At 44.6% G+C, this 13,397-nt stretch overlaps 2 protein-coding genes across 2 annotated transcripts; both read left to right on the top strand.

Annotated features, from left to right (window-relative positions):
- Positions 1-471: 471 nt before the first annotated feature.
- On the top strand, positions 472-2,058 carry ugt5g1 (UDP glucuronosyltransferase 5 family, polypeptide G1). Its single transcript, XM_068755645.1, has one exon. The coding sequence runs from the start codon at positions 472-474 to the stop codon at positions 2,056-2,058; it is 1,587 nt and encodes a 528-aa protein (XP_068611746.1).
- A 4,144-nt stretch (positions 2,059-6,202) lies between these two features.
- si:dkey-165a24.9 (G-protein coupled receptor 4) lies at positions 6,203-7,553 on the top strand. Its single transcript, XM_068755964.1, has 2 exons — positions 6,203-6,786; positions 6,916-7,553. Exons 1-2 carry the CDS (start codon positions 6,206-6,208, stop codon positions 7,334-7,336), a joined length of 1,002 nt encoding a protein of 333 aa, XP_068612065.1. The 5' UTR covers positions 6,203-6,205; the 3' UTR covers positions 7,337-7,553.
- Positions 7,554-13,397: the final 5,844 nt, after the last annotated feature.

Here is a 13,397-nt window from a genome sequence, read left to right as displayed (position 1 = left end):
GAATCAGAGGATTTTGAAATACTGGGCCCTGGAGAATAATGTGTTAGACGGGTGGAAACTATCCTGTCTTTTAAAATGATGCTTCTGTAGAGAAAAATCTTGTTAAATGCTCACGGAAATTAACCGCAAATATTAAATTGAGCCAGCAGGATGCATGAAGTCACAGACATCACTGAGCAGTTTGCAAAGGTGTGATACAAATTGCCTATTTTTCAATATGCATTTTGATTTTCGTGTCAAACAAAGGGACCATTCAAAGGGAAGACTCCATCCCCTACACTCCATAGTGCCAAAAGCCAACTTTATCATAAGTATGACAAAGTGTGCTGTGTGACATTACCACAAATGAAATATGTAACTTTCTTATATTTGTGGGAATCAAAAAAGACGCATTGAATGAGCTTTACTATTAGCTACTGGAGTTTACGAGTATAATAATAACGCTTATTGTTTGTTTTTCTTCCACAGGGCATGTCCAGAATAATCCCCGTATTCCTCGCGGTGCTCTTCTCCTTGTTGCTGAGGGCCACTTGTTGCAGTGGCAGCAGGATCCTGGTAGTGCCTATTGATGGCAGCCACTGGATCAACATGGAGCTGATTCTCCGAGAGCTGCACTCCAGAGGCCACAACATTACCGTGCTGCGCTCTGCCAAGACTTGGTTCATTCCTTATATATCTCCAGTTTATACTTCCATTAACGTATCCATGCTGGAGGATGAGACAGATATTAACTTCTACAATAATATGATCCGAAATGTTATGGACTGTCCCAGTTCATGGTCGTTGATACACACCTTCTGTAAACGGAGAATAATCACATCCATGTTGGCGAGTGGCCACAGGATTCTTGCCAGAGCAGCTACTAGAATGATAGAAGACCCTGTTTTTGTGAAGACGCTGCAAGACGCTGAGTTTGACTTAATGTTAACAGACCCCGGTTTGACTATCGGGGTTCTTCTGGGCAGCTACCTGCAGCTGCCGATGGTCTACAACGTCCGCTGGATGAACACAGGCGAGGGTCATTTCAGCGTAGCCCCCTCTCCTGTTTCCTATGTCCCCTTGTCAGGAAGCGAACTGCGTGATCGAATGGATTTGTTTGAAAGGACCACGAATATGTTTCATTATCTCTATAGTGCTTTTGTACAGTATGCTATCATTAATGCTGCCTACTCGGATCTGATCCAACGGCACTTCCCCCCTGGAACTGATTTGATGTCCATGCAGCAGGAAGCGCACATCTGGCTGGTGAGAACAGACTTTGTCTTTGAGTTCCCTCGTCCAGCCATGCCTAATGTGGTCCACATCGGAGGTTTCCAATGCAAAAAGGCTCATCCCCTCCCTGCTGAGCTGGAGACCTTCATGCAGAGCTCTGGTAGACATGGAGTTGTGGTCATGTCCTTAGGGACACTGTTATCAACCCTCCCTCAGGAGATCACCGAGGCCATCGCAGTTGCTTTTGCTCATCTCCCCCAGAAAGTGGTGTGGAAGTTTGTGGGCGAGATGCCTTCATCCTTAGGGAACAACACCATGCTAATTGACTGGTTGCCTCAGAACGACCTCCTGGGACATCCCAAGACTCGTGCCTTTGTATCCCATGGAGGCACCAATGCCATATTTGAGGCCATTTACCATGGCATTCCTGTTCTCGGCCTGCCTCTTATCTTTGACCAGTTTGACAACTTACTCCGGCTGAAGGTGCGTGGGGCAGCTCTGGTGTTGGAGGCCGTTTCACTCACCAAAGAAAGCTTTCTGGAGGCTCTGAACGACATCCTGGACACTCCCTCGTATCGTGACAACATGCAGCATCTCTCGCAGCTACATCATGACAAGCAGCTGCCCCCTATGGACACAGCCATCTTTTGGATAGAGTATGTCATCAGACACAAAGGAGCAGACCATCTCAAATCAGCAGGTTCTAATCTGCCTTGGTACTCGTACTTCTGCCTGGATGTGGCTGTGTTCCTTGTGGCACTGACTGCTGCTTTTGTCTGGGCTTCCGTCTTAGTCTGTAGAATTCTCTGCTGTCGAAAGTCAAGGAGAAAGATGAAAGCAGAGTAAATGATTCAGAAATAACCAGTGTTTCTCTCAGGGATGCTAGTTGAGTATCCAAAAATAACCATTGTTTCACAGCTCTCCTTTGGAGTCCAGCAACATTTGTACATCATATTCTAAACCCTTTTGAAAACTCATGGCATTAATCCATGTGTAAAATGTTGTTTTTACTTGCAGGTGTTCTTGTATTAGAACTTTTGTAGGCTACATATTTAAGTAAATGGGAATGTCGCACTGAGGCATTCTTGTAAGTACTTTGATACATGAACTGTTGATACAAGCAATCAATCAAGTCAATTCTAGTTCCAAAATAAATTGCGTTGTTATACTCGTGTCTACTGTTACGGGAAATGAGTGAGAAGCAAATCACAGGTATGCCTCCAAAAACTGTTGTGTAAGTTTAGACTTTTATACCTACAGGAGTTTGTCAACCTAGGCCAGCGGTCCCCAACCTTTTTCCTGCCGCGGCCCGGTGGTTGGGGACCCCTGACCTAGGCGACTCGAGACTGTTCGGCTTTACAGCCGCTCTCTTCTGTTGTTGTTTTTTTTGTCTGTTTACGAGGTGTTTTGAGAAAGTGAGCGAGCAAATCGAGTGTGCAACAGTTACTTCGGTCTCACCCACGATGTCTACCGAGATGGAATTGTCTCCTTCTACTCCTATATTTCTCGTATCATGACGCAGCATAATATACCGTAATTCCCGGTGTACAAGCCGCTACTTTTTTCCAATATTTTGAACCTTGCGGTTTATGCAACGACGCGGCAAATTTACGTATATTTTCCCACTTTCGTTACGAGCCGTGTTTCGTTAAAGCCTATTTATTTTCGTTACGAAATTAACGCCCGCCCGCCCGGAGGGAAAGCCCCGCTTGCGCGTAGCTGGGGAGATCCGTGAGAAGGGCCCGGCGCTCGTCCAGAGTCGCCGCCGCCAGACCGCCGTACCCGGTCCCCGGCGCCTGTCCGCCATCCGCTACGCGGCGTCGGACGCGCCGGTCCGTAGGGAAGGAACCCGCCCCCCTCGACCTCCCGGGCGTCCCCACCCCTGCCGCACCACACTCCCGCGGACGGAGGATGAGGGGCACGGGGGCAAGGGGGACGGGGACGCGCCCGCCAACCGGGCGCGCGCGCCGCGCAGCCTCCGACAGGCGGAGAGGGGAGGGCGACGGGGCGACTGCTCCCCCAGCCGCGGCTCGAGCCCAGCCCCGCTTCGCACCCCAGCCCGACCGACCCAGCCCTTAGAGCCAATCCTTATCCCGAAGTTACGGATCTGATTTGCCGACTTCCCTTGATCTAACATGCCAGAGGCTGTTCACCTTGGAGACCTGCTGCGGATATCGTTACGAGCCGTGTTCCGTTAAATAGCATTTGTTTCAATGTACCGGTAGACACCTGCAGTTTACGAATATGTGCGGCTTATTTTTGTACAAAATAAATATTTTTTTAGAATTCAGTGGGTGCGGCTTTTTCACAGGTGCGCATAATAGTTCAGCAATTACGGTACTTATGGTAATTTAAGATGGGGCGACTTGCGACCAAGTCGGAATACGACAAAAATCTTGGAACCAATTGTCGTAAGTCGACGAACCCTTCGTTTGTGTCGGGCAATTTGACATGGTCTGACTTATGTTTGTTTGCGGGCCATGGCGATAGAAAGTAATGAATTTAGTCTTCACACTAAACTTTATATTTGCACTCTACGCTCTATAAATCACATTGTTTAAGCTCGCATCACTCTCATGCAATGTGGCATGTAAAAGCTCATTATGGTTCAGTGTCATTCTAAATTACTCAATAAATTCTCCTCTCTCATTTTTGCATATTATATTTTATAATTTAATAGATTACTTTGTTCATATGCTTTTACCTGTTCACATGTTTCACCCTCAAATTCCATTCATCTTGTGTCAGAACTTCTTGAGTTAAATTTAAAACATAAGACAGAACTTGGTCCAATGAGAATTTCTGACTTTTGAATGTAATCATTTTATTGAAAAATGTGTTGGCCTTAATTAAAAGAAGTATACGAGTCAGAGCAGAGAATAAACTGGTAGTAGTAGTACTGCATGTCCAAACAGTAGTTGCCATCAAACGAATATATAGCCTGGCACAAGCAATACAATTATCCATCATACTATTCCAAGTACCATAGTTTATCCACAATTTCATTTTACCTACTTCCTGTATGACCCAATTTCTTTGCATGAAGAGGAACATACTGAGATCTTGTGTAGGTTAGGGAGTTAATAAAACACTGGGTCGATTCATATGCGTAGTTGCACTTTAATGCAAATACTACATTTGCACACACTGTTTTACAATATGTGCTAAAATAATAACATTTATGAAATACATGCGTGACACATTCCTGTAATGTGAGTGTAATTCCCATACTTTTTGTGTACGTTACTCTACCTATAATAAATGCACACTAACTTTACACATGGTGTGTTATCATCAGGTCACCATAGAAATGTACAGTAAACAGAAATATTTACGTTGCCTGTGTGAATGTTGGTGGAGGTCAGGAGGGCCGATGGTGCAGATTGGCAGCCTCGCTCCTGTCAGGCTGCCCCGGGGCAGCCGTGGCTACAATAGTAGCTTCACCACCACCAAGTATGGAGTGAATGAATAATGCACGACGTGAAGCGTCTTTGGGTGCCTAGAAAAAAGCTATAAAATCAAGCATTATTATTATTATTATTATTAAATATACTAGGTATGTAGCTAGTAATGAAGGAAGCTAACTATATAGCTGCCATTTATATATTGTGATGGCTCCCTTTTTTTAATGGCATTTAACATTTCCTCGATAGAACGGTTTCTTTTTTTGAAAACCATTTTCTGTAGGGCTTTAATCTAGCAGGTGAACTGCTCTCACACAGCAAACAACGCTGCCTGGCAACTCCCAAGATGTCTTTGAAGTGTACAGGTTAAAACTCTTTATCACATTTAAGAGGCATAGAGATATTAATAGATCTCTGGAGACCTTTACAGTGGGAGTGATGTCTCATAGGAACTGCTCAGTTTATTCATTACAGTCTTGGTTTGCTCAATAAATCAGAGACTGGTGACATTTTAAAGAAAAACAAGTGAATGATTCAACCCTCCTCCTTTTGAAACCATGCGGTAAAAATACGACCCAACACCCATTGTCTCGGCATATCCATTCTTCCCCAAAAAACAATCTCAATTGTGTGAGATTGTTTTTCTACCAATGTTACCCAGGGAAAGTTCAAGCTAGGTGAACTATTAGTCTACAAATTTAATAAAACAATTCATTTTCAATTCATAATAATTTCTTCAACCTAATTGATGTGCTAAAATTATAGGACCGCTCTTCTGTAATATCCTCTGGTTTCGATCTTTTGTTTGTGATTGGAAATCAGATACAACCATGAACTGATACTTGTTTTATTAACTGCATTGACTACCCAAACCATTATCTGGGCTAAAATGCGTTGAAAAGCATGCATGTATGTCGTGCTGCAGAAGCGTGAATGAATTGAAGTGGTCTGACAATTTACAGAGCGCTGGAGGACTTGCCTCAGTTCCTCTTCTCAGTCCCTGTCCACCTTAATCATCCTGTCTAGTAATGGAATAAGTGTAGGCGAGTGCCTGTTTTTGTTCTGGCACAGAAAGGCGTTCTCCTGCCTCAGGATGTCGCCTTTAAAGTTGAAGACGTGGGTTTCCTGTAGAGGAAACGATCACAGAACACACAAGGCTTGGTCGAGACACTATGTTCCCAACATTTCTTGAGAGCAGGTCACCCAGCTGCAGTGTGGGCAGCATGCTTTTGTGGATCTAAGTCCTTCTCAATGCTGCTAGAGGTGAGCGAGCGCACAAAACTATCATGTTTAGCTTCTTATGCACCAGCTATTAATGAATAATCTAACAATGCTCTGATTATCTGCTTTGCAGGTGTTATTTTGCCCCCTGATGGATCGTCTGTGCTTTAAAGCCGGGTTGACTGACGGCATTGAATCCCGCACATGACCTTTTCCTCAGGATAAAATAACACATTTCTGAATATTACACAATGGATCAACAAGTGGATACGTCAAACTGAATACTCTACCTATCTTTTCTGACGAGCTCATCATCTTGCTCAAGAGCACATGTCGTTTCTCATGCCAGGTTCTTGACCAACAGAAACATGCCCAATGACAGCTGCAACCTCCCCTTGGACACGGACACATTGGGCCTCAGTTGCATGTATGGCCTGATCTTTTCTTTGGGCCTCCCCTGCAATCTGCTGTCTCTCTGGGGATTGTATCAACTGGGACGCTCCGGCGGAGGAGGCTGCCAGCTGGTCTATATTCTTAACCTGCTGCTGTCGGACCTCCTGCAGCTGCTCACCCTGCCACTCTGGATCCTTTATCTCCAAGGTGCGCACCGATGGCCTTATGGCCAGCTCCCCTGTGAGCTGGTAGGCTATGTGTTTTATGTAAATGTCTATGCCAGTGTCATGTTCCTGTGCCTGATAGCGCTAGATCGCTGCCTGGCTATCGTGTACCCACTGAGCAGCCGCAGGATTCGGACTGTTCGGGTTGCAGCTGTATCTGGAGTTGCAGTTTGGACGCTCACCTTCCTGTTCTGCCTGAGCGGGCTGCTACCGTCAGTGTTTGACTCTGAGAGACTTCTGTGTCTGGAGCAGTATCTAGTCAGTCCTGGCTATGCTTACTTCAAGATCACCTCCGTGGCCCTTGGCTTCCTGTTGCCGTGTGCTATATTAGGGTAAGTGCTAGCTCTGCTTTCAAACATGGTGTGAATGTGTGTGTGGTACAGTACAGTACAGTGGTACTATAGAACTATTTTCTTTAATATATGACAACTCTCACCATCGACTGTTCTTTTCATCCTTAGCTACACCTCCGCCCATATTGGGGTGACACTCCGGCGATCTCCTTCTCTCTCTGACCATGAGCGGCACAAAATCGTGGGCATCCTGGTTTTGATCACTGTCAACTTCATTGTTGTGTTTGGACCCTATCACCTTGTGGGTGGATACAGATTTGTGTCCTTGCTGCTGACTGATGAGCCATGCGGATTGGAGCGTTCTATTTTCCTGATCTATCGTCTGTGCTACGGTCTGACGAGCTTAAACACCTTACTGGACCCCCTCTTCTACATCTTTCTGTGCCCTGATGCCCGGCTAGAGCTGCAAAGATCCCTGCCCTGTTTGGGAAGGGGACAAAGTACCATTAAAAATATCACATTTGGTGATAGAGCATCTTCAGACACCCCGGGGAAGAGGATGAGCGAACAAAGTGATCTTGTAATATAACCACAGGTTTGACGCCTAGTATTTGGTCAAAGTATTGCTCCCCCCAGTGGGCATGTGATGTAAATGTACGGCATGAAAACAAACTCTGAGTTGACATTTCATAGTAGATAATCTACGGTCAATAATATTTCAGAACAGGAAATTACACAAACTGCATATATAACAGTGAAGACTTACGGAAATCCACTTTGTCACTGATGCAAAATAAAAAAGTAAATGTATGCAATTCATTTCTAGACTGACTCATTTTTGAAAAGTCAAACTGGTATATGGAGGTATGCATCTTTCTGTGGTTTTATGTTCATCACCCGAGAAAAGCTGCTCACACAAATATGTACTACCAAACATGGAGAGCGTTCGAGCAGCACGTCTTTGGAGTTAGGGCATCTTTTCAGGGATGAAGCTGGAGACCTGTTACACTGGAGATCTATCAGCTCAGAATCACCTGCAATTTGCAAATGAAATATTCCTGGGCAGTTCAAAATAAAAATTTAGCCAAGCGTGCTTAGTTGAGCAGAACCCAGTAGACAACACATCGGTACAGTGATCTGTTTTGCCCTTCTTTTTTTAGCAACAGGGAAAATGACTTGAGTTTCGTCTCTGATCCTCTCTCTCAGCATGAAAAGCTTCCGCTGCGTCATACATGATGCAACACGCGATTCCGTCCTTGAAGCTGTGAGATAACATACGTCACCAAAATCAGACCGGCTATCTTTAAACAAAAGGTATAGCGACCGCCGACCGGCTATCCTTTGTCTTCACGACGTCGACACTCTGTGCTGTGGTGCTGACGACGTGTCCCATCATCAGGGCAGGAGGGTGATTTCTGCCTCTGCCTCTCCTCCTGTTCCCGCCAATCAAAGAGAACTATTGATGATGATGATGAATATATTTATTAGATAGAATGTTAGAGTACAAGTACAGTCAAGCAGCATGTATTACAGTACAAGTACAGTCAAACAGCATGTATTACAGTACAAGTACAGTCACACAGTAGCATGTATTACAGTACAAGTACAGCCACACAGTAGCGTGTATTACAGTACAAGTACAGTCACACAGTAGCATGTATTACAGTACAAGTACAGTCACGCAGTAGCATGTATTACAGTACAAGTACAGTCAAACAGTAGCATGTATTACAGTACAAGTACAGTCACACAGTAGCATGTATTACAGTACAAGTACAGTCACACAGTAGCATGTATTGCAGTACAAATACAGTCAAACATCCTGTCTAAGAGGAGCATTTCTAAAAAGCCCTTGCGGTCTTGTTTCCGTTGAAAGTCCTTCGTACATAAATCATCGACATTTAACAATAACAATAAAACTAATAGTAAATTACTCAATTGATGCAAAATAACAATAAAATAAAAAGACACATAATATGTGGATCCTGGATCCTTTGTGTTATCTGGATGATTTTTTTTGAAGAGTTCTAACCTGCCACGTCTAAGTTAAATGAAGTTGTTTTTAAATGCTCATAGAAGGCAAACGTAGAAAACCGATCGCTTATACTCCTTGTGGAGTTAAAATTGATGCGGTGAGCAGCGCCCTCCTCAGGAACGTTGGTGCAATGTTAAAATGAAGGACAAGATCATTTGCACAAGCCCGGCGATGCGTCGGTGACTTGTCCGGGGTGTCCCCCACCTCTCGCTGTCAGCTGGGATAGGCTCCAGCAACAGCCGTGGGTACGCATGGACGAAGCTACTGGAGATAAGATGATTGATATCGTCTGGTCTACAAGAAAATGGTTGAACATGATAATGAAGCATCTTGTTGGTCCTTTGTCTATGGTCAACAGAAAATTATAATCACATAGTCAAACTGTTTTTTATGATAAGATATTCCTCTCTTAGTCCCAGAATGGGGAAATTCCAAGTTTCAGCAGATGAAAAAAATTAAATAAAGCAGGTAACCAAATACAGACATCTGTTCAGATTAAAGTATGGAAATGATACAACTATGTACAGAGAAGGTATTGTACTGATTTTCGTGTTGTACCTATAATGCACATCAGGTTTCACATCAGGATTCTCAATAACAAGACAAAATGGAATTCCTTTATCTCATGACGTTTCAATCTGGTCAGGTTTTGCGCTGTGTGCAATTCAGCTCTTTGACGGTAGGTGGCAGAAGTTGACCTCCTTTGGATCATTGTTGCTGTGAAGTGATGTTTCCGGTTTGTTGTGGTCAACTAACATTTAAAGGTCCCATATTCTACCCATTTTACACAAGTTAATTCAGTTCTCAGGCACTTATGTGAAATATCTGTGACAGTCTTTGGTCAAAACAGCAAACAGATGCTGCAGGACAGCGTCCGTCTTGTCTGTGTCAAACAGCTCTCTCAGAAATGGTAGCAAAAGGGGGAGACTCTACTGTAGATCATGCACTAGAATGATCGCATGTTTATTGTGATGTATGTCCTACATCAGTTGCCGTAGGTTCGTACTGCGCATGCTCGGGTTCTAGTTTATGGTCTAGGCAATAAAGAAGTGTTACCGAAAATAAGTATCTGTTCTCATTGCACGAACATTTTACATGGTGTCAGAAGACGTTTCGGACCCGCCGACCGCGAGTTGTCGTTTTTTTTTGAAGAAAGAAAAGAACAGAAGAAGACAGTTAATCGTCTTAAGCGTGCTTGTTAAGTATGGCGGAGGGATTCCGAAGACCCGACCCCCTTGTGTTCGAGGGAGACATTGCCGAGAAACGGCGTATTTTCGAGAGGGAATACGACATCTTCATCGAGGCGGCGCACACGGATAAACCTGCTAAAACAAAGACGTATATCCTCCTCAATCTCGCAGGAGCGGAAGCTACAGAACGGGAGCGTTCATTTGTCTACGCAGCAGAAATTAGGGCGACGACGGCGCTGTCCTCGTTCCCGCCGAGTCCCATGAAGATCCGGAGTGTCTCAAACGCAAGTTTCGAGATATGTGCAACCCGCAACACAACAGGACGATGGAAAGGCACAAGTTTCACACCCGAAATCAGAGACCAGGTGAGACAATTGACTCGTTCATTAGCGATTTGAAGATCAAGGCGAAAAGTTGTCGTTTTGGTGAGCTGACAGAAGAGCTAATCTGTGACAGGATCGTGTGTGGAATCACGAATGACAGCGTTAGGAAGGCCCTGTTACGGGACAGCGATTTGACTCTCCACAAAGCCGTCTCAATCTGCCGTGTTTACGAGGTGACGGAGGAAAACACGAGAGCCCTGGCGAAGCAGACGCTCACCGTGGATGCGCTACAGCGAAAGTCCACCAGAGGGCAGCACATACCGTGGAATAGTCGAGAAGCCACACAGCCCATTTTGAACTGCAACAATTGCGTTGGCAGCCATCCAGCGCAAAGGGAGAAATGTCCAGCATTTGGCCAGCAATGTCAGCAGGATGAACCATGACAAGAAACGCTGCAAATCAAGGTTAGTGAGTCAGAATCCAGAAAAAAGAGGCTTCACAAAGAGAAACTACTCCAGAAAACCAGTTCATCAGGTGGAGGTAGAGCAGTCTGAGCAGGCTGACACTGATGACACTTTGTATGTTGATGGATTATCTGTGAACACAGTGGATGATCCGGCACAGGACCGAGACGAGGGTTTTGTCACTCTGCATGTGAACAACAAACCGATTGAAATGAAAATTGACACAGGAGCAAAGTGTAATGTAATGGCGAAAGACACTTTCCAACAGATTTCAGGAGGGAACGTCATCCCGTGTGGCGAGAATACGAATCTAGTGGCTTATGGAGGCTGCAAAATTGAAACTGCAGGCCTCATCACTCTGTCTTGTCATTTAGATGGAAAACAACAGACGCTATCTTTCTTCCTTGTAGAGCGTGATGTTACACCACTCTTGGGGTTTCGCTCATGTATGCGTCTAAATCTTCTCACCCTCAGCCCTCATGTTCATCAGGTCAGTGCAGAGACTAAAACAGACTTTGTCAAACACATTAAAGAGCAATACGAGGATGTGTTCAGTGACGAGCTGGGAGAGTTGCCGATAACTTATTCCATGACGTCGGATCCATCTGTGCAACCAGTTGTACGTCCGGCGCACCGCATTCCCTTGGCAATGCAGGATCGTGTGAAAGCTGAACTCGACAAGATGACGAACAAAGGAGTCATCATCCCCGTCTCTGAGCCCACGGACTGCGTTTCAGCAATGGTAGCGGCACATCAAAGAGACAAAGAGGAAGTAAGGCTGTGTATTAACCCCAAAGACTTGAACACTGCTTTAAAGAGACCCCACTATCCGATGCGTAGCGTGGAGGAAGTCGCCACCCAAATGTCAGGTGCAACTTTGTTTTCAGTGCTCGATGCAAAGAATTCTTTTTGGCAGATCAAGCTAGATCAGAAGTCATCCAGGTTAGCGACATTTAGCACACCTTTTGGACGCTATTGGTTTCTCAGGATGCCGTTTGGCATAAACGCAGCAAGCGAAGTTTTCCAGCGCTCAATGGAACAACTGTTCGCTGGCTATCCATGTGCCATTATAGTTGAGGACATACTCGTGGGAGGTCATGATGCTGCTGAACATGATGCAAATCTGAAGAAGGTACTTGACCGCGCACGAGAGATCAAACTCAGACTCAGCCCGCAAAAGTGCAAGTTTCGTCTAGATCAGGTTTGCTATGTAGGTCACATCTTCACAAAGGAAGGTCTTAAGGCTGACCCCACGAAGACTGAAGCCATCACGAACATGCCAGCCCCAGGATTCTCTGGCAGCGCAACGTTTCCTTGGTATGGTGAACTATTTGGGGAAATTCATTCCAAATCTGAGCAACATCGCAGCGCCGCTCAGACACTGCATGGTGCTGGCCCCCACAACACCAACAAGCATTTGACAATCTCAAGCCATGCTTATCCAGGTCACCGGTTCTGTCAGGCTTTGATGTGAGGAAGCCGGTGACATTAACCTGTGATGCCTCTTGTTATGGACTTGGCGCAGCATGTATGCAAGATGGAAAGCCTGTCGCGAATGCGTCTCGGACTCTTTCAGACACGGAAACTCGCTACGCACAGATCGAAAAAGAACTGCTCGCAGTGGTTTTCGCGTGTACAAAGTTCAAGGACTACATATATGGCAAGTTCACAATCATTGAAACAGACACACACGGCGCGATGATCCCCCAATAAACTCAGGACGGAATAAAAATGCTGTGAATTATCCATCCATCTTCAAAACGCTTATCCAGGGTCGGGTCGTGGTGGCTGCAGCCGAAGCAGGGAAGCCAGACTTCCTGGATTTCTTCCAGACGCGTTTCAGGAGGTGATTACAGACCTACGCAAACTACAAAGGATCGACTGGATGGTTTATTTTGCTGTTTTTGGGGAGATAAGGACCCAAAATCACAACAATAGTGTAGAAACATACTTACTATGGGACCTTGAAGTCTCATTACCGCTGCAAAGGAGGTTCTCCTTTTGATAGCGTTTCTCTGTCTGTCTGTTTATTAGTAGAATTATGGAAAAACTGCTGGATGGATCTTGATCAAATAAATCTGAAGATAGGTCTTGGCAAAAAGTATTTTGGATATGATCCAGAATGAGATCAGGAATAAACTTTAAAAATGCCATTTACAGATTCAAAAATCAGTTGAAAATACACATCAGCTCTGATTCACTTTTACTTTTCACGGTCGGTGTATAAAGATACCAAGAACAATTTAGAATCTTTTGATGATGATCCAGGTCACTATGTGGACGGTGTAGATCCAGTTAGGAGGGGAACGAGCTGCTCGGCGGAGGTCTGCGCTCTCTGAGTTCTTTTCTAGTTTTTAACTTTTTCTCAGAAGCCCCAAACACCATTCAGGCTATGAGAGAGTAACATTTCATTCTGCAATAAATATTGTTTTTAAGTTTTCACAACAAGCCAAATTTAATTAGGGATGTCGGTCTTTATTCATCTTATTTATGTATTTTCATAAAAAAATGAAAGCATTTAATATTTTTAGTATTCAAAAAAAGTGTTCTTGTATTTTTGTTGTTTTCCTCCTCAGAGACTTACATGTTTTAAAATCTCGTAGACAACTATCTAAAAAGTTCCCCCCCCCCAAACCCT

This window comes from Brachionichthys hirsutus, chromosome 23 (genome assembly GCF_040956055.1).
Source record: "Brachionichthys hirsutus isolate HB-005 chromosome 23, CSIRO-AGI_Bhir_v1, whole genome shotgun sequence".
In the NCBI taxonomy this organism is placed as follows: domain Eukaryota; kingdom Metazoa; phylum Chordata; class Actinopteri; order Lophiiformes; family Brachionichthyidae; genus Brachionichthys; species Brachionichthys hirsutus.
This window is presented reverse-complemented; position numbering and strand designations above follow the sequence as displayed.